Source organism: Branchiostoma floridae, chromosome 1 (assembly GCF_000003815.2).
Source record: "Branchiostoma floridae strain S238N-H82 chromosome 1, Bfl_VNyyK, whole genome shotgun sequence".
Classification (NCBI taxonomy): Eukaryota; Metazoa; Chordata; class Leptocardii; order Amphioxiformes; family Branchiostomatidae; genus Branchiostoma; species Branchiostoma floridae.
Genome location: NC_049979.1, coordinates 20,470,330 through 20,489,477, shown reverse-complemented (window position 1 = coordinate 20,489,477; position 19,148 = coordinate 20,470,330). Strand labels below are relative to the sequence as shown.

The window sequence follows — 19,148 nt, the reverse complement described above, 5'->3', positions numbered from 1 at the left end:
AGAATTTTTGTCCGCATGCAAGACCCCTACCATACATATACAGGGTCACAGTCATCAAAAAGTAGCATCAGAATATCGTAAAATGGTACAGTATTGGAGAGGGCTTATTGAGTTCACTTTGAGCTAGTTTTCTTGCTATGTGGATTGAATGAAGCCAGTGAGTGAGTCTGTGGAATGAATTGAGCAAGTGATGCAAGTAAGCAAGGTGAGTGCATGAGTGAATGAGCAACTGAGTTAGTGAACAAGTCACAGCAAATGAGTGAATGAATGTGTGGCCAAATAAGTGAATGAGTAAGTTAGCAAGTGATTTAGTGAGTTAGCAAGTGAATGAGAGAGTGAAGGAGTGAGCAAAAGACAGGAGTAAATGAGTAAGGTCAATGAGTGACTGAACTAGCTATAGTGTATAAACAAATTAACAAATGAAATGATGACCAATTATTTAAAGCATACCTGGTTCTAACCCCGCCCAGGTCAGGTGATGTACACTCCCTCACAGGTTCCACCATGGTGCACTCTGCTGCTGAGATGTCCTCATCATCCCCCACACAGAAACTGTCCTGTTCATAGTCATCTATATCTGGGGCAGGGACCTGCAGGATGGAGAGGGAATATCCACTACGACATAAGATTCTGTACCTAGATGTGTGATAGATTTTAAGTGAACACATGAATTTATGCCTTGTACAAGTGACTTTTAAAGTGTTTTCTATATCTACGACTTATATCAGCATTACATGTATGTACCTAATATACATGTGATGCTGACAATAGGCCACAAAACCTCGAAGGGTTATGTACGAGGGGCATTCAAGAAGTAATCCACCTGACCCATTTCCCAAAGAAGGAGATTAATGAAACTTGGTGCAGTTATTAGTCTTTCTCTTCATAGGAATCACCCAGAGTTATGCATTTCTACCATCGTTTGATGCAGCTCTGTACACCGTTTTTGTAGGACGCCCCAGGTTGGTCCTGCAACAGATGCCTCATCAATGGCAGAAGAGGGACGACCAGGTCTGGGAGCTGTTTCCACAGACTTCCGGCCATGTTTGAATTCACAATGCCAGCGTTTTACAAGGTCATATGATGGGGAATCATCACCATAAGTTTCTTTTATTTCATCAAAAGTCTCATTTGGTATGCATCCTTTCAAATACAAAAACCGGATCACTGCGCGACACTCAACTGGCTCCATTTCACACCTGGTCCATTTCACACCTGACTCAGTTCAAACACCTTTAAATCAAAAACCAAAATTAGTTCAGAGCTGTTTTTTGCAACATAACCCATAGAGATATGAATCATTACATATACAAAATTTCATCTAGATCAGACAACTGGAAGTGGGTCAGGTGGATTACTTCTTGAACGCCCCTCGTACTGTCTAATATATATTTTTCATTCTTCTGAAAGGCACAATGTACATGTAACATTACTGGTACAATGGAATGGTCTCAATATTGTAGATGAGTACTAACAGGCTGGGATTCAAGTTACATTTTGTTGTATGTATGTTACACTATCTTCTATCTACAGTGACTGCATATCTGCATTATTAATGCATATCTGCATCATGCATAACTGCATCATTAATATCCAAATGTAAAATGAAATCTCAAAATTGTACAAAACTACCTGAGAGAAGATATCTGGGTCCCATGGTTTCTTGACCAGTTTGTATCCCCTCCCAGCATGCAGGGCTGGACTCCGCACTGACTGCAGGTAGACTGCTCTCATCTCTGCAACATTCCATATCAAGCAAGTAATGCAACTTTCAAATCCAGTGAAAGTTCAAAAGGCCTGCTTACATTGTATGTCACAATGAAAATGGCCGGGTTCAGTGAAAGCCAGTGTGAGTTTCTTTGTCATACTACTGGTACATGTACAACTAAATGAGGCCTTATAGAAAAGTACAGTCATCAGTTTTGATAGTAAACCTTTGAACTGATGGGCTATTTTGGACAATTGGTTATTTTGGTGCCATGTGTTTTATTTTTCACATGGTACAAGCTGTTCTTTACTGAGGTATAAAGTTTAAGATTAGACAAGACAGTGAACAGATACACATAAGACTTAAGATTGCAAAAAAAATTGCTCTAGATTGTTAACTGTGACCGTCACACTATTATAACACATTATGTACCTTCTTCAGAGGTAGCCTGTGTGCACTGAGAGGAGTAGCTGACAAAACCCTCTAAGAACGAGTCATCTCCCTCCTCATTTTCATCTGATGACACAAACTCTGCCTCCTCATCACTTAGCTCTGCCTCCTCCTCCAGGAAGCCTCTGGCAACATGTCTAGATCTGTGACTCTATAGAAAAGTCATAGAGAAATTGGTTTGTGCACAAGCTCCATCTACTGATCCACAAGGAAAGTACTGCACAAGGGAAGTAAAATGCACTAAGTGATGCTGACAGCCCTTTTTTCAAACCATGGAAATGGAAAATATAACTGTTTGTCAAGGAACATAATATAATTTATACACATTATGATGTTGACTTTTATATATTATATTATACTTTTCATTCCCGAAAGCTGCCCTGATGGCCCCGGCTTGGAAATGGGACCAAAACCAGAGTTATCCTTTATATTGAGCAGCAATTGAAATTAAAACGCGACTTTTTAGCTTGATTTTGTTTGACATAAGTATACTAAAACAAAATTACAGCAAAATTTTGTTCTTTTAAACCTGCAACAGAATTGTGCAAACTAAAACAAGTAAGATTTGTGCACATCAGACCTAAGAATGTAATACCTTAGACTTTCTCCTGCCTACATCCTTCTTTTGTCTGTTGTCTTGCCTTGAGACCTGTTGGTTGTATTTGTGCACTGACTGTGCTGGAAGGTCAAAGTCACTGTCAGAGTCTTCTGCTGTGGTGTCCAGCACCTGTGAGGTAGTAAAGTCAACAAAAAGGTAAATGTAAGAATGACTGCATTTTAAAAATAATGAAATGTAACACAATGAAATGTATCATGGGTTCAGTGCATCACCTAATACCTGTCAAACATAACAACCAAGAATGACTTGTCTTGACTAAATTGGGAGGCTCACAGCACTATCATATAGTATGTAGACATTGGAAATAATTTCAAATTTAGTTCACACATTCAAATGTATTACCTTGTTTCTAAGTCCTTTACCAATTCCTTTTGCTAAGAATGTATCCGTGGGGTCTTCCACAGCTGATAAATCAGGGGATCTGAGCATCTGTGCTCTGGACCGTTTCCTCTTCACTACAGCTGCATCCTCATCACTGTCACTAGACAGAGAAGCCTTCCGTTCCACAGTTGATGTCTCAGGTGAGTTGAGCACCTGTGCTCTGGACCGTTTCCTCTTCACTACAGCTGCATCCTCATCACTGTCACTGGACACAGGAGCCTTCCGTTCCACAGTTGATGTCTCAGGTGAGTTGAGCACCTGTGCTCTGGACCGTTTCCTCTTCACCACTACATCATCTTCATCACTGTCACTGGATACAACAGTAGCCTTGTGAGGATCTGGGGAATTCGAAGTTGGAAATTTGAAAATGAAATAGATGTTAGATTGTACTACGTACCACGGATTACAACAAGATTGCATATGAGGTAATGCAGAAAGTGGTCTTACCCTGCAGAATGAAGCAGAAAGACTTCATATCTTAATCATAACATTAAAAGCCTTCTACTATTGTCAACATTTTGAGTATGTGAGGGGTTCCCAAGGGAAAAACACGGGCAATCAAATAGTAACAATTTTCAAATAATAGAATTATAACAACTTCTAACAGCAACTTTGTTATAAATGGACTTCTTTTTCTTATATCTGCAATGTTACAAGTTGTCTGCAATTTCAACACTTTTCATTCCTTATTTTTTCCTGCAATTTATACTCAAGCTAATTGCTTCGAATTCCCCATTGTAATATTCAGACTTTTACCTACTGGTGGGTACTGTAATTTGTGTAAAGGCTTCTGGGAGTAAACAAGCTTTCAATCTTCATATTCAAATACCAGCTTTAGGCAATAAAATCAACATATCAACCATAGACTCAATACTACATTATAGGAATATATGTATATATTAAGTGGAGTGCCAAACAAATACATCAGAAACCCATCATGTATTTTGCAAATTTTCATTGATGCCAGGATTGTAACACACAAATTGTAATTTTATCTCTCTATATCAGTGTCCAGGGGCAATTATTTTTGGGTAGAAGCATTCAGAACCCATATAGATTTAGGCCTTGAAAATTTTGGCAAACAAGGAAACCATTATTAGTCATCATCATATTCAAATAGGCAGCTTCAGACAATCAACGCAAACCAATCAGAGATTGCCACAACCAGTGCAGCTTAACCCACTGGACGAATCCTTCGAGCACAACTCAACCAAGAGGGCGAAAAATTCTTCAAAATCACAATTTGCTGGCTCAGGAATTAAACAACAGTTTACTGGATATAGGTATAGCTGGGAGGGAAAATCTGCAGATAATCTGAAGGTAAGTGTTCACTATATATGCTGATTACAAGTTATAAGGTGTGGTCACACTCGTTGTGCAATTTGTTGTTGTTGTTGCAGTATCTACACTACATATAGCCTGTGACAAATGTGTCCATCAGCAAGGATATACAGCAGCTGATCATGAAGTTTGAATGATGCATCCTTGACTTCCCCAAGAATGCCCTAATTTGCTACAATTGCTAACCTAATGCAGTGCTCAGGTCCTATTGACTATTTCTGGTTTGGAAAGGACTTACAAGACACCTCAGTCAATACCCACAAAACAGAACCCATTACCAATTACTTTTTTTGATTTAGCAAATGACCAGTACATATGCTAGTGTGTCTGTGAATAGTTTCATCAGGTTGGTACATCACTGAATCAAGGGACTCTTTTTACACAATCACTGCTTTATATGTCCACCAACATTTCTGTGACAGTCTGTCACCTTCCTCAGCGCAATTTTGAATGGATCACATTGATGAGGGGGGATATAGACTAAGCCACACTTGGAATAGTCGAAGCCTGATCTACTGCAGTCAAAAGTACAGTAGCTCTGCATAATTGCATGGTTAAATGTGGAACAGAAACACATGCTTTTATTCTTTTATTTAAATCTTGAAACTAAAGAAAAGGAACTCTTCATTTTGTAGATTCAGTCAATTCTCATTTTTCAGCCAGCCGGTTAGTTCTCTTTTTATCACAGAGCTCAACCTGAAATTTGAAGAATAATTAAATTGTATGTAATAAAATCAGCAACTTCAAGCTGCTATTTTACAATTAAAAAACATTTTTGCATTTTACGACTTGCATTTGCATATTTGTGAATCTCTCCATGTGACCATATCAGGTTTAGATACTCTGTACTGTGATTGGTTAAGCCACCTAGGGCACCTTGCACTTGGTCTGTTCACTATGCACTTGGCCTATAAAAGCGAGGACATGCTGTATTATGCTCATTCGCTCACCCATAACACTGAGGAAGCCACACGGCGAAACATGTTTGTTGTGTGTCGGTTCGAATAAAGTTCCTAAACGGGGAACATGCGGCTCCAGCGTCTTTTCTGAAGATGTGGCGTAAGTGTGAATGGTTGGCTTGAGGTTGTCATTCCCCACATACTATACAGGTTTAGTTACTCTGTTTCTATTTATATGACATTCTAATAACTAGAAAAAAAACGTTGACACAGGCAAACGTTGGCAAAATGCCAGCTTTTTTAAAGCACTTGTTTTAATGAAAATGCCTTGTTAACAGTGACATGTGGTGGCCCAGACAAGCGTCTGCAGTTCACATTTCGTAGTATAGAGCTAAACAAATTATGTAAATTTGATAGAATCACTGCCTTCATGAGACAGGAATTTGTAAGCAGCTAACAATCAAATAATGCATGTCAATGAGACAATTTTGCACCTTGACTTAAGTTTTTACATTGCAGGTAGCATGTCTTGCAACATGTATTACTTATAGGAAAAAAGTATAATATGACCCCTGATTTTTGTTCTGTTCAGGTAGCAGAACATGGCGAGAAAGCTACAACACATGCTGATTTTCCTTCTTATCATCATGAAGGAGCTCTACATGCCAGAAGGTGACTGCAGCTGTTCACCATCATCCTGTAGCTGTGTCAATTTGAACCTTATCAGCATCCCTCAAAACCTGTCAACATCCATCTCTATATTAACTCTGACGAGTAATCAGATCACAACTATAAGCCAGTCAGTTGCAAGGTATGAGGACTTGTCAGAATTAGATCTTAGCACCAATAACATAACTAACATTCATAACAATACATTCTCAAATCTACGCCGGCTCCAAAAGCTGTACCTGAATGTAAACAGGATAACTAACATTCAGTCTGGTACATTTTCAAATCTACCCCAGCTGGAAATTCTTTACCTTAACGAAAACAAGATAACAGAGATTGATAATGGTGCATTCTCAAATCTCCCCCAGCTCCAAACTCTGCACCTCTGTGATAATGAGATTTTAAAGATCAATTCTGGTGTATTCTCAAATCTGCCTAAGCTCAAACGTCTGAAACTCAACAAAAACAAGGTTACTACGATTCATTCTGGAACATTCTCAAATTTACCGATGCTTGAAGTTCTGTATCTGTACAAAAACAAGATAAGGATGATTCCACCTGGGATATTCTCAAATCTACTCCACTTAAAGAGCTTGTACCTCAATCACAACCAGATATCTGACCTTCATTCTGGGACATTTTTTAATCTAACCCAGCTCAGGCAATTGGAGCTGGCCTTCAACCAGATTACTGCCATTCAGTCTGGTATATTCTCAAATCTATCCCAGCTTGAATTTTTGTTTTTGACCTCAAACAAAATAACAAACATTTGGTCTGATACATTCACAAATCTGCGCAAGCTTCAACAACTATTCCTGCATGGTAATGATATAACTGAAATTCAGGATGGTGCATTCTCAAGTTTACCAAAACTCAGAGTTCTGTACCTGTACGAAAACAAGATAAGGAAGATTCCGCCTGGTATATTTTCGAACCTACTTCAGCTCCAGACCTTGGAGCTGTCCTACAACCAGATAACTGTCTTTCACCCCGATACATTCTCAAATCTAATGCATCTTCATCGCCTACGCATATACTCAAATCAGATATCTGTTCTTCCCTCATCAGCTTATGCTATATTATCATCTATTCCTAATGTTGATATTAAGCAAAACCCTTGGAAATGTGACTGTAAGATGGTTCCCTTCAGACAGAAAATGAATGGGTCTTTTTCATTTGAAAACCAAATAAAATGTGGTCTACCTGCCAAACTCATTGGACAAAAGCTTAAAGATATCAACACGACAGATCTGATCTGTAAAGAGCCACCTGCAGCTCTCTGGTGCTTTAATTGCAAAGGCAGTACTGACCACAGAATACCTGTAAACACCACACCTGCCTCACTGCCTGTTGGTACAAACAACCCAGACAACAAGATTTCCCCCAGCTTCCCACTACCTATTGTCATCAGCTCTATTTGTGGTTCATTAGTAGCTGGTTTGGTCTTGATTGGTGTCATCATTCTTACAACCTGGTGTAAAAGGAGGACCAGACATCTTCCTTCAGGTCCTAGTACCACTGCTGTTTCAGATGCTAGAAACCCTTCTACATGTACTAACACACAGCTAGCTGTCTTACATTCCAATCCCATGTATGGGGATGGGGAAACAAGACCAAAGAACTCAACATCTAAAGGTACAGGTCCAGTGAAACCTGCTAAAAAGAATGAAAATACTGACACTACCCAAGTGGGTACCATGCCCCAACATAACCAAGATGCTGATGCCCTGTCAGCTTCCTCAGAGCCTCACCAATATGCAGATGTGGACCAGCTAAGAAAGAAGGACAAACCAAAAGATACCCCAAAGCAATCTGTTAAAAGTAAGGGCCTTGAACCAGCTGACAGAAACATGCCTATTACTGAGACTACCCCGGTGGGCCCCATTCCCACATACAGCCATGGTGATGATGCCCAGTCAGCTATCTCAGAGCCAAACCTGTATGAATATATGGGCCCACCACCAATGAACTCCAAACTGAAAGGCACATTCAAGCAATCTGCTGAATACCAGACCCTTTCAACACACAACAGAATCACTCAATCCTTGGATGCTAGAAATCCATCATATGGTACAGGGTCTGCAGTCTCAGAGTCAAATTCCCTGTACAAAAATGTGTGCCAAGAACCAAAGAAACCCAAACCAAAATTGGATGCTGAGAATCCATCATATGGCACACAGACAAAATCCTCACACCAAAATCCACAATACATTAAAACATCACCATAGACCTAAGATGGAATTTGAAACCATGGTCTACTGTTCAAAATGCTTGTCAAAAGACATACTTTTAGAGGAATTTTCCTGGTACAATGGATCAAGTCCTCTTTTGAACATAAATGCCTTTTTTATATTATGTAATTTTCATGTTTAAAATTTGTATTTGGGATGGATAGACAACTAGTACTGTACATGTACATGTATATTAATGAGTGGAATTTGTTTAAGATCTAGAGTGGACTTTGTTATCACCAAGTACAGTAGGGGCATCTTCTCTGGATAGTTTTAAAGAACGCTTGCAGATTGATGTGCAAAAGTTAGGTCTTACTTTTCAGTTCATGCCCCTAATATAACCAGCTGCATTTGTATTCGAGGAATAGACCTTTGTCATATATTTACATGTATATAGAGTAAAACAATATAAAACCTATACTGAATACATTTATGTTAAAATAATTTTACCAAGTTCCTATTCTCTTTGAATTAGCTTTTAGCATCTGAAAATTATTTTTGCAGGATTTACAAATTAGACATCTAGAAAACAAGTAATGCCACTGACAATCTTGAACCAATAGACTAATTAGTTGAACATTTATGCTAAACTGCTCTGAATAATGGTAGTTGCTGATTATATATGAATGTGTAAACACAGAATTATTCTGATAAACAAATCAGAAAGACAAACTATGACAAAAGTAGATTTCTGAAGTCTTACCTAGTTTGGGAGAGTCACACATTTCACACGCAGACAACAGGGCATGGTTCAGGAAGGTGCAGGTGGAACAGCTCCAGGTGGCAGCAGATGCACCTGAAATAATGTGAGAGAAACCACCTGATGTACATGTATGGAACTGTCATTCTCAATAAACTTGTTGCCAACAATATGTACGGCGATGACTGAGTGTTTTTATGCCAAAGAAAAACTCATCTTTTCAGTCTCATCTAAAATGATTTAGGCTCTTTAATCTATATAGTTTAAAAATGCTGTTATTCAAACATATATTTATAAATTGTTTATTTTTTTATTTATTTACTGGTTATAAATCGTTTAGAAATAAGTGCCCTCATCTTACTATCAATCTTGCAATATCCAGACCAAGATGATAATGCACATAAGTGATAACATACATGTACTAACAATTAGCAACATTGGCATCCATAACCAGGCAAAGTTTGAATATACAAGGAATTGATACAAAATAGAATACTGTACATGTATAACACTGACCTGGTTTGCTTTTGCCAACAGAAGTGGGTTCATCATTGCATGTTTCTAACTGCTTCTTGTTTAATCCTCTACTTGGAGCTGGTACAACAGTGTTTCTATTGATTCCCTTCAAACTTTCAGAATTATGTCTCTTTGGTATTGTAGGTTCCTTTGGAGAACTACTGTCGTCAGTACACAAGTTGTCTGGAGTAGCATTTCTCTTGCTCCTCAGTGATACCCTTGTACTCGTCCTTCCAGGGCCATGAACAGGGGTACTGGCTACTATATCACACTCAGAGAAAAGTTCTTCATGTCCAACTCCATCTGCTTCATCATTATTGTTTGCAGGAAAAGTGTCATTTGCTTGATGGTTGCATGTTGCTGTCTTGGCACCCTGCTGGTATCTTTGAAATGGAGGAGTGTTGGGTATAGAATTAAAAGCATCCTCTTCTTCAACATGCTTAGGACCACTGTTAGTCTTTATTGGAAGAGGAAAGCCTTCTGACAAAGTTTCTTTTTCAAAACCGATCAAATCCCTGGTTGTTTCTGTGACTTGACCGGAGGGGCTAGAATCCGCAAACATGTCCTCATCGCTGAACTGCAGGTCAAACTGGGGTTCCAAAAGACTGTCCCCGCCCAGGTCAAAGTTCACGGCAATTGGACCTTCCTCCTCTAGTGGAATCTGTTCTCCATCAGTATGTGTCATCCCAACATCTACATCTACTCCCAATAGACTATCATCAGCTACAACCTGTTGTAGAGATGGAGGCATTTTGGCACAAACCATGGGAACTGTTGGTGGCTTGTCACTGTTGTGGTCTTGATTTTTGGTTGGTTTAGAAGATACCTCGGTGTGGAAAGACTCCTCATAGTCTGAAAACAAAGATGGTGGACTACAGTTGGTAGGTAAAGGATGGCGGGTGTCGAACACAGGAGAGACACTATGATTTGATATATCTTGGTTGCCTACTTCTACTGCTGTTTTTGTGTTCTGTACTTGATCATCTACAGTTCTGGTTTGTTGTTCTTCCTCTTCAGGACATTCTGCTGTCTCTTCCTCAATTTCCATCTCTGCAAACATGTCATCACTTCCATTTCCAAACAGAGAGTCACTGTCACTTCCTTCTATGTCTGTCTCATCTACTATCTTTGTTTCTTCCTGCATTTTGCTTGGCAGAACCAACGAGTCGTTGGTCTTGGTCACATGAGAACGCTCTCTGTTTTGTTTTGATCTAGAAATATCACCTGGTCTAATTGCATTTTCTACATGTCTTGATCCCTCTATTGAATGTTGTTTTAGAATCTGTTTACTTTGTGAAACACTATTGTCTTGTTCTTTTTCTCTTTCTTCTTGCAAATCTGAATTTTCTGTCTTGTGTTCTGTACACATAGGATTGTTTTCATCAGAAACATAATTACTGACAGCTTCAAAGATCAGTGACTTTTTGCAAGGAAACGGTTGTTTGAGGGAATTGTCTTGACTGTCTTCCATGGAAGAACCCATTTCTTCCTCCAGTCTCTCCAACCATTCAAAGGAGTCAAGGGATGGTGGGGTTGGTACTCTATACCTTCCATTTTCTCTTGTTGATTCTTTTACAGGCATTGCAATGTTACTCTTATTTTTATGTAGAAATGTTGGGAAAATTGCTTCCCATTTATCTTCCTCATCATCTTCCACATCAGTTGCATCTGTGACAGTCATGGTATCTTCTTGTATTGCACAATCATCACCATCAAATGGCATATAGCCTTCATCCTCTACGTCATCATCTCTTTTGCTTTGACATGTAGCTTCTAAAGTTTTATCTTTGTTTTCCTGAACAACTTCTGCTTCTCTCTGCAAACTCCTATCCACAATTGAGCTACCTTTGGCAGAGGTACTTTCCTTGCCTTCCTGCGATTCAAAGTCTGAGTCGTGATCAAGTTCTACTACCAATGGTTTTCTCTTCTGTTTTGGCAGACTATTAGGACCTCTTGGCGACTTCTTCTTATCTTTTGCCCTCCCAACTTTGCTACCTTTGCCATTCCTGTCACCAGTGTCTACATTTGGGCTGCTTACAGTGTTTGGGTTGAGTGTTATGACGGGCAAGTCATCATCAGAATCTATGGGCCGAGTTTCATTTCCTTCAAATGTCTTACTTCTCCTCTTCCCAACTGAATAGTTCTTTTCCACATCTCCCTGTCTTTCTGTTGTAGGTTTTGGATCTGTAATAAATGTCCTGATGTCGCTGCGTGAGGTACCGCCTGTAGTGATGATGTCATCTTTGTTTAGGAACGCCTTCATCTCCATGCCATAGCTGTCTTCATCCTCAGCATCCTTTTGGAGGTCAATGAACTCCATCAGCTCTACAAAGTGCTTGCACCTGAGGAAAAGACAAATTACATTTCTTTATTCATGCATGTAAAAAAAAAGACCTTAGTTTTACTATGGACTTGTTCCATTTTTGTTCTATTTAGTCCAGTCAAGTTGTGTGGAAAATATCATAATCACAACGAACAACTATTATGATATCTCTTTGCACACATAAACAATATCACTTGTTACATTTGTACTCTCAGCGCACAATCAGACAAATCACAAGATTACTACTTAACTTTGAATAGATTGATCAAAATACAAAGCAATATTACCTGACTCCCATTAGCTTTCCAGGGACCCTATGGTCTTCTTCACAACATGACTACTTTAGAAACGTGACATTGAGTAACTCTAGTTAGGAGTGTTACCGTTGTGAATGTCCAATCAGGTGAGTGGGCTGTAGCCTGTTCTGCCAGATGGACCACTCAGTTAGAGACAGGCTTGGTCTTCTGGGCTGGTCCTGTTTGAAATGGTACATGGAACATTCAAACAATGGCAATATCCATGTTGTGTTGCGTGTATGTTGAAACACATGGGTTCAAATAGGTATGAAATAATATGTAAAGAGGTAAATAATTCAAATAGCTAGCAAACAAACATAATATAAAATAGGCATATGTGACTTGACCTCTCCTTGGTACTGAACTGGGAATTACCAACTATCAAATATCTGTGACAAACTGGACTGGATTACCAACTATCAAATATCTGCAGCAGGACCTCTCCTTGGTACTGAACTGGTTATTACTAACTACTACATACCTATGACAGGACCTCTTCTTGGTATTGAACTGGTTATTAGTGACCACTATGCACCTGTGACAGGACCTCTCCTTGGTACTGAACTGTGTATTAATATCAACTGTGTACTTGTGACAGGACCTTTCCATGGTACTGAAATGGTTATTACCAACTATTACAAAACTGTAACAGGACCTCTCCAAGGTACTGAACTGGTTATAACTACGTACTTGTGATTAGACCTCTCCTTGGTACTGAACTGGTTATTATCAACCACTACATACTTGTGACAGGACCTCCCTTGGTACTGAACTAGTATCACCAACTATTACATATCTGTGACAGGACCTCTCCTCGGTACTGTCCAGGGTATTGCTATATGTATAAAAATGGAATGTACACTGCATCCCTCTAACTAGGGAATCACTGACACACACACACACACACAACTCGTGTAACTGTACTCTGTATTCACTCTGTAGAATGGCCCCAAGCATGCATGTGCACTGGTACAGTGGTGGGAGATGTAACACCTACACATCTGCAGGTACCAACCCTTGTTCCTGTATCCTTTAAGTGCACAAAACGAGCAGGTTGTAGGATGGGGACAGCTTTCTCCTCCTCGGCTGACAGCTTGTACCTCTCGTTCCAAACAGCTAGCTCCTGTGCTGTCAGGAACCCATCATCCTTTTCAACTCTACCTGAAAAATTAGTATACAACTGGCTGATAATGCATTGAAGATAGTACACACTATATACTGTAAATGCATTAAAGTTCGCGAAGATTTACTATCGCGGAAGCGGGTAAAGGGACTTTTCGCGGTGGATTTAAGTTCGCGGTAACTGCAGTCTCATACTATAATAGAAAAATATTTGCGGTGGTTTTAAGTTCGCGGAGAAGTGGTCACCATGAAAACCGCGAACACAAATCCACCACAAATATTTCTGCATTGACAGTATGAAGGTGAAAGGAAAGCTAGTGTTAAATTCTTTCTCGAAGAACAATAGTTATAGAACTGCCTGGTAGTTCAGAACCAAGTAAACAAACAAGATAGATTCCCACAAAAAGTACAGCTATTGCTCCATACTATGAGCAAAAGGCAGTCAACACACATCAATTATTCTTAACTCTGGTATTCTGAAACTATACCTACTTATACATTATAAATTCCCCTTGCACAAAGTCATACACATTCAAGTACCTTTTGGTTGTGCTTTTGTGAAAGAAGTGATGGCCTTGCTTCCCTTGACAGACCCCCTCCTGTCCTTCCCCTTTGCTGTACAGTGATAGCTCCCCACAGTGATGTGCATCTTGTGCACAGCAGGGTTGACCCCTCTAGGGACCATTCTGGGGTTGTTCATGTAGAAGTTCAGAGACCTGGTACTACCCTGTAAGGCCTTGTGGATGCTCTTCTTACTGTACTGGCTCTGGTTGTAGATCTAGAAGTAAAGTGACCAAAACACAATAAGGCAGTTTTAAAAAACAACAGGTTTCTACCAATCTTCTTAGGTATCTAAGGAATTGTCAGAAGGCTATTGAAAACCTTTTGGAGGCCTTTATGTGACTTTGCTTTCCCATTGTTTACTGATGCTGGAAATGTGAAAAATTTACACAAGTATGTTGAAAATTAGTTACTCGTGTGAGAAATTTTCAAAAATAGACAAACATATGACCCTACCCTTTCCTCCTTCCCTTCAGTAACAAGCATGACAATCCTGCCCTGTCTCTTCCTGCCTGTACGACCCATCCTCTGCACCAGTCGGATCGGACTCTTGTGTGCATCAAAACACACGATCAGGTCCACGTCTCCGATATCCAGCCCCTCCTCACCCACACACGTGGACACCAGCACGTTGTAACCACCCTCACGGAACTTCTTCATCACCTGGGGGATAAAAAATAGCAAGTCATTATGTTTGCTTGGGTTTAATGAAAATTTTGGCAAAATATCTATCAGTATTTATGACTGTTACCTACAGTACAGAGTATACCTCATTTTTGGAAGATGGATGCACACTAGTAGAACACTTAAAAACATAAAAATACATTTTTCAGACATGCACAAAACGACACTACGCGGACATGGACAGTAAGTATGCCTGTCACACAATAGAAGACAACATCTGATCTGCAATACATAGCTTTGCTTATGAATCACTAGCTCTTGCAAGCTCCTGAAGAAAAAAAAAACGGCACATTTGCACTGATTTCTGACCTACAATATGGTATATACATTGTATCAGGTGGAGATACACTGTACTTGTTCCTATAAGTATAACATACACACTTCAGTAATACTAAAATATGTTATGTGTTTGTCAGGTAATACATGTACTGCTTATTAATATATGTATGGCAAATCTGAAGCCAAATCACTTTCACAAAAATCTAAATTGCTTAGCTCTACAAACAGTTTACTGCTGTCAAACTTACAGCCAGCTGTTCCTTCTGTGTGAACCCCTTCTTGACCTTGCCAGTGGAGGCCTGTCCGATGAAGGTCATGACTCTGACGAGAGGTCTGTGATGATTGAGAATGTCAGCGATCTCCTGCACGCTGTCACGGTACTGGGCGAAGATCATGACGCGGGTGGCAGCTGGTTTTGTCGCCGCCTGGGTACTACTGCCTGCTGCTTCTGTGGAAATTGCATAACTCATAACTAAATGAGAGGGTAGCAAAAAATTGTACCTTTTGTACACATAAATTTGTAACAGTAAAACAATTAGTTTTTACATCAAATCGTTTTAAATAAGATTGCCCATTTAGATATAATTTCATAGAATAGTGGTTTCTATGAGAGTATGTCTTTGATTTCTTGACATAAGGGTTAAACTCTTGGAATCAATATGGAGAAATAACTGAAATATTACTTATTAGGAGGAAAAAGAAATCCAGCAAAAATAGCTTGTTCTCCAAACATTTGAAATGAATTATTAAGAACACAATATCAGTAAATGCATGAAAGTTATTCTTCCAAACACTGGTGGTACTGTACATTGTACAAGATTACATGTATACCACTTTATGTAGTACTACAAAAATGTATATTTGACAACTGAGTAGATGATAACAGTTTAGATAAACTATACCATTATCAAACTGTTGGAAGTGCTGTTGCACCACCTCCTCCAGCTTGGCCAGTTTGGGATGACTGACAACCACAGGCTTCTGGGAACTGGGCCCCTTCCTCTGGGTGAATGTTTTTGGAGAGGTGCAGACACCTGATAAAACCAGCATAAACATTATAGTCACATTATTTCTTATATAAGTAAACATAGAAAAGGTACAAAGAGAAGTAGTAATTTGAATTAATTAATGGATGGATGAATGGACTTATGTGTGGATGGATCAAATGAATGAATTTCCTTTATCTATGGAAGCATAAATGAATGGAAAAGATGAACATGCACAGATTGATGGATGAATGGATAATTTACTGAATGTATGAGCAACGGAAAAAACTTGTGTTGTGACAACTTATGGATAGAGGTAGATGTATATGCATAGGGAGGCTGTCCAATCAACTAGCAGCTAAAAACACAGCGCACCTAAGAAATATGATACAAACAGAACAATACATTTTTCATACCCTGACCACTAGATAGTGCATATCCTCCCACCGAACCACTACCATCACTGGGGTTGAACATCTCCTTCAGTTCCCCCATCATTAACATGAAGTCTGGGTTCTGAGCCAGCTCTCTTTTCTTCTTGGATCCCTTCTCGTCCTCCATGATATTTGCGAGGAACGAGTAGAAGGACTTCATCCCATGTTGGAGTAGGAGCTCGTAACCGTGGTACAGGCTGATGCACGTGGCAAAGTCTCCCTCCACGCAACCCTGTAGTACGCGGTTCTGAGGCAGCAAAGGATATTCATCAATATGCTACTAATATACTATTATTAATATTATGAATTGTACATTCTTAAACTAGACAACATTTATTGCTTTGCTTTGCTTTCCTTACCTAAAAGTGTCACTTTATCTATTCAGGAAAAAGTTCTGCTATGTTATGTTAGACAATAGCTTTATCTGTAAAATAAGCTTGGAATACAAACCTTTGATGCAATCTACATTTATGTGTCCCAGAGCTGGATGTCAATCATATACAATACTTGAAGTTAAGGCTTAGTGGTTGACTTCACATACATGACTATACATCCTTAAATTTCTGGCTTATTCTACATCTATGCAATGGACTCAACTATGTACATAATGATTGTATATATTGATTCAGAAGAAAAGAGGTAACCGTATGTCTTATTTTTGTAATTAATCTGTTTGCATATGTCCTACCTGTGCTTCAGGTGGAGGATTTGCCCTGAAGAGGTCACGTGACTTGAGCAGCTGGAACTTGGTGACCTTGGCTGGATCCCGGCAGTACATGGCCTTGTTCCTCACCAGCCTTGCTACAAAAACTCCCACAACCTGAAACATCCAGGCAATCAATTAAAATCAAATCATACAAGTTATTCGAATGTATTTTTACAACACCCCACCTTTGGACCTCATGTTAGCAATCCTAATAGTATAGACGTCAACATTCAAATTTGGTGGTACCGAAATTTGCGATTTAAACACAAGAGTATGTACACATTCTATACTGTGTATGCCTAAAATAGATGTTTTCCTCAAAATTGGAGCATTTCTGTCTTCGGAAAAAGTCTGAGTCTTGTCAAGTTGGTAAACAAAGTATCAACAAGGGACCATAATCATGACTAGGCAAGTTTCTTTTCCAGTCTATCATTTTCATTCTCGGTCTCATAACAAAGTCTGATATCAAAATGTTTGAATTTCAAATACAAAATGTACTAACTGCCAGATATCTGTCCTGTAACTGTTTGAGTTGATCCCCGAGTGGCACCACGATCTTCTCCACCTTTCTCTCGTGTGTGTAGGGCTGGATGTCTGCAGAGTCTTCTGATCTCAGCTCCACATGGGTGATTAACAGGTTAGAAAGAACCTGCTGGACTCCCTGCAAAAGTGAAATATTGTTATACATTAAGCCATAACATATGATAAGCACAAGAATAACTAGTACATTACCTGTATGTACACATAATCAAGTGTCAAAATTCAAGAGTGATGATACCTTGAGGTCTCCTCCAGGTGTTGCACTGAGAGCCAAAACTCTAAACTGCAGGGTGAATTTGACTAGCTCTTGTACAACCTGAAAATAGATAGACAAACGTTTGTTATTAGTAATATTACATTACAACGTCTGCATGAAGTGAAATTAATATGACCAACCAAATTACTATACATTTATTAAGTTAGTTAATTAGGATTCTTAGATACCTGTCTATGTATTGGGCAGAGGCCATGTCCAGTACTTAGTATGATGCAGCCAGGGGCTGAAGCTACAACATCCATGGTCAAAACTTAGGTGCACAGCTCCAATTCTGGGTGCACAAGACTGCATACATTGTATGCACCCATTTTTTTCAGCCCTGCATATACAACATCAACAAAATGAAACTAACCTGACAAAAGGCATGGTTTCCCAGGGCCTTGTGAGCCTCATCGACCACCAGGCATTTCACATCCTCTGCCGGGCACGCTCCTCGGCTCAGGTCATTCACCATGACCTGTGGGGTCAGAAAGAACACACGCTTCTCCTGCCATGCCCTTTTCCTCTCTGATGGAGGCATGGATCCTATACAAGTAGAACAACAGAAAATGCATATATTACAAATACAATGGACTTGTTTTCCGTCTTCCCTTTTAAATGCTGACAATGCAGTGTATAAGTTACTTTAGTAATAAGACACGAAAAGGTACTCTCCAACTGTAATTTTCTATAGTAATCTTTGTTTGCCTGTGAACAATGTACAGGAGTGTATGTGCAATGCAAGAATTTGACCTATAATCATTTATGGGGCACCTAGTCTAGTAGAAATATCCAAGTTCATATGCAGCAGAGATAAAGTTATCAACTCATGTTATGAAAATGGTGAAGATATCTAATATTTCAGATAATAGCACCTGTCATTTCAGCAGTGTCGTTCTGTGGGATTCCCATAATGTTGAAACACGCCTCTATCTGTTGGGCCACCAGAGGCTTGGTGGGTGCCATGAAAATGACCTTCCCCATTGGGTACCACCTGTAGAAGTTGTACATTACTACAGCCGCGATGAATGTCTTCCCAAGTCCCGTTGGCAGGGTTACCAAAGTGTTCTTAAACAGGGCTTGATGAACAATGTTATACTGGTACTCTCTGACAGGGTAGTTGGTAGGATAGATCCATAATTTTCCAGCTGAGATGTCAAAGCCAGGGAGGTCTTCTAAAGGTGTACAGTCAGTAGATGTTGGAACGTATGAAGAAGGATCGCTTGTCTCGACGTAACCGTCCATCGCTGCAGCGAGGAGCTCATCATCCTCCATATCATCCACGAGGTCAATGACCTCGGAATCAATGACCCCTGCACCACTGGTAGAAGTTGAAGCATGGTTGAGCTTGAGGTCAGTCCGTGACTGTTGGGCCTGCTTCCCCCAGCTTTGGAAAAGGGTCTGCTGCCGGGGTCTGCCACTCATTGTGACTATGTCTTACTTTTCA

The 19,148-nt window shown here is 39.6% G+C and overlaps 1 protein-coding gene across 2 annotated transcripts in view; it reads right to left on the bottom strand.

The window, feature by feature from the left end:
- The window catches only part of LOC118428226 (Fanconi anemia group M protein-like), a 22,756-nt gene extending 3,608 nt beyond the window's left edge, over positions 1–19,148 (bottom strand). The window contains exons 1-19 of one of the 2 annotated variants that reach the window (XM_035838237.1): positions 18,577–19,148; positions 18,075–18,247; positions 17,684–17,761; positions 17,408–17,566; positions 16,888–17,019; positions 16,182–16,446; positions 15,682–15,813; positions 15,028–15,227; positions 14,273–14,479; positions 13,796–14,033; positions 13,149–13,294; positions 12,221–12,312; positions 9,515–11,856; positions 9,001–9,094; positions 3,120–3,510; positions 2,754–2,885; positions 2,141–2,309; positions 1,633–1,736; positions 451–590 (exon numbers count right to left, since the gene is read on the bottom strand). In XM_035838237.1, coding sequence (XP_035694130.1) covers positions 451–590; positions 1,633–1,736; positions 2,141–2,309; positions 2,754–2,885; positions 3,120–3,510; positions 9,001–9,094; positions 9,515–11,856; positions 12,221–12,312; positions 13,149–13,294; positions 13,796–14,033; positions 14,273–14,479; positions 15,028–15,227; positions 15,682–15,813; positions 16,182–16,446; positions 16,888–17,019; positions 17,408–17,566; positions 17,684–17,761; positions 18,075–18,247; positions 18,577–19,126 — 5,744 coding nt within the window. In that variant the 5' untranslated portion in view covers positions 19,127–19,148. The remainder of the gene's footprint in view (positions 1–450; positions 591–1,632; positions 1,737–2,140; positions 2,310–2,753; positions 2,886–3,119; positions 3,511–9,000; positions 9,095–9,514; positions 11,857–12,220; positions 12,313–13,148; positions 13,295–13,795; positions 14,034–14,272; positions 14,480–15,027; positions 15,228–15,681; positions 15,814–16,181; positions 16,447–16,887; positions 17,020–17,407; positions 17,567–17,683; positions 17,762–18,074; positions 18,248–18,576) is intronic. The other variant, XM_035838244.1, reaches the window with a different exon arrangement.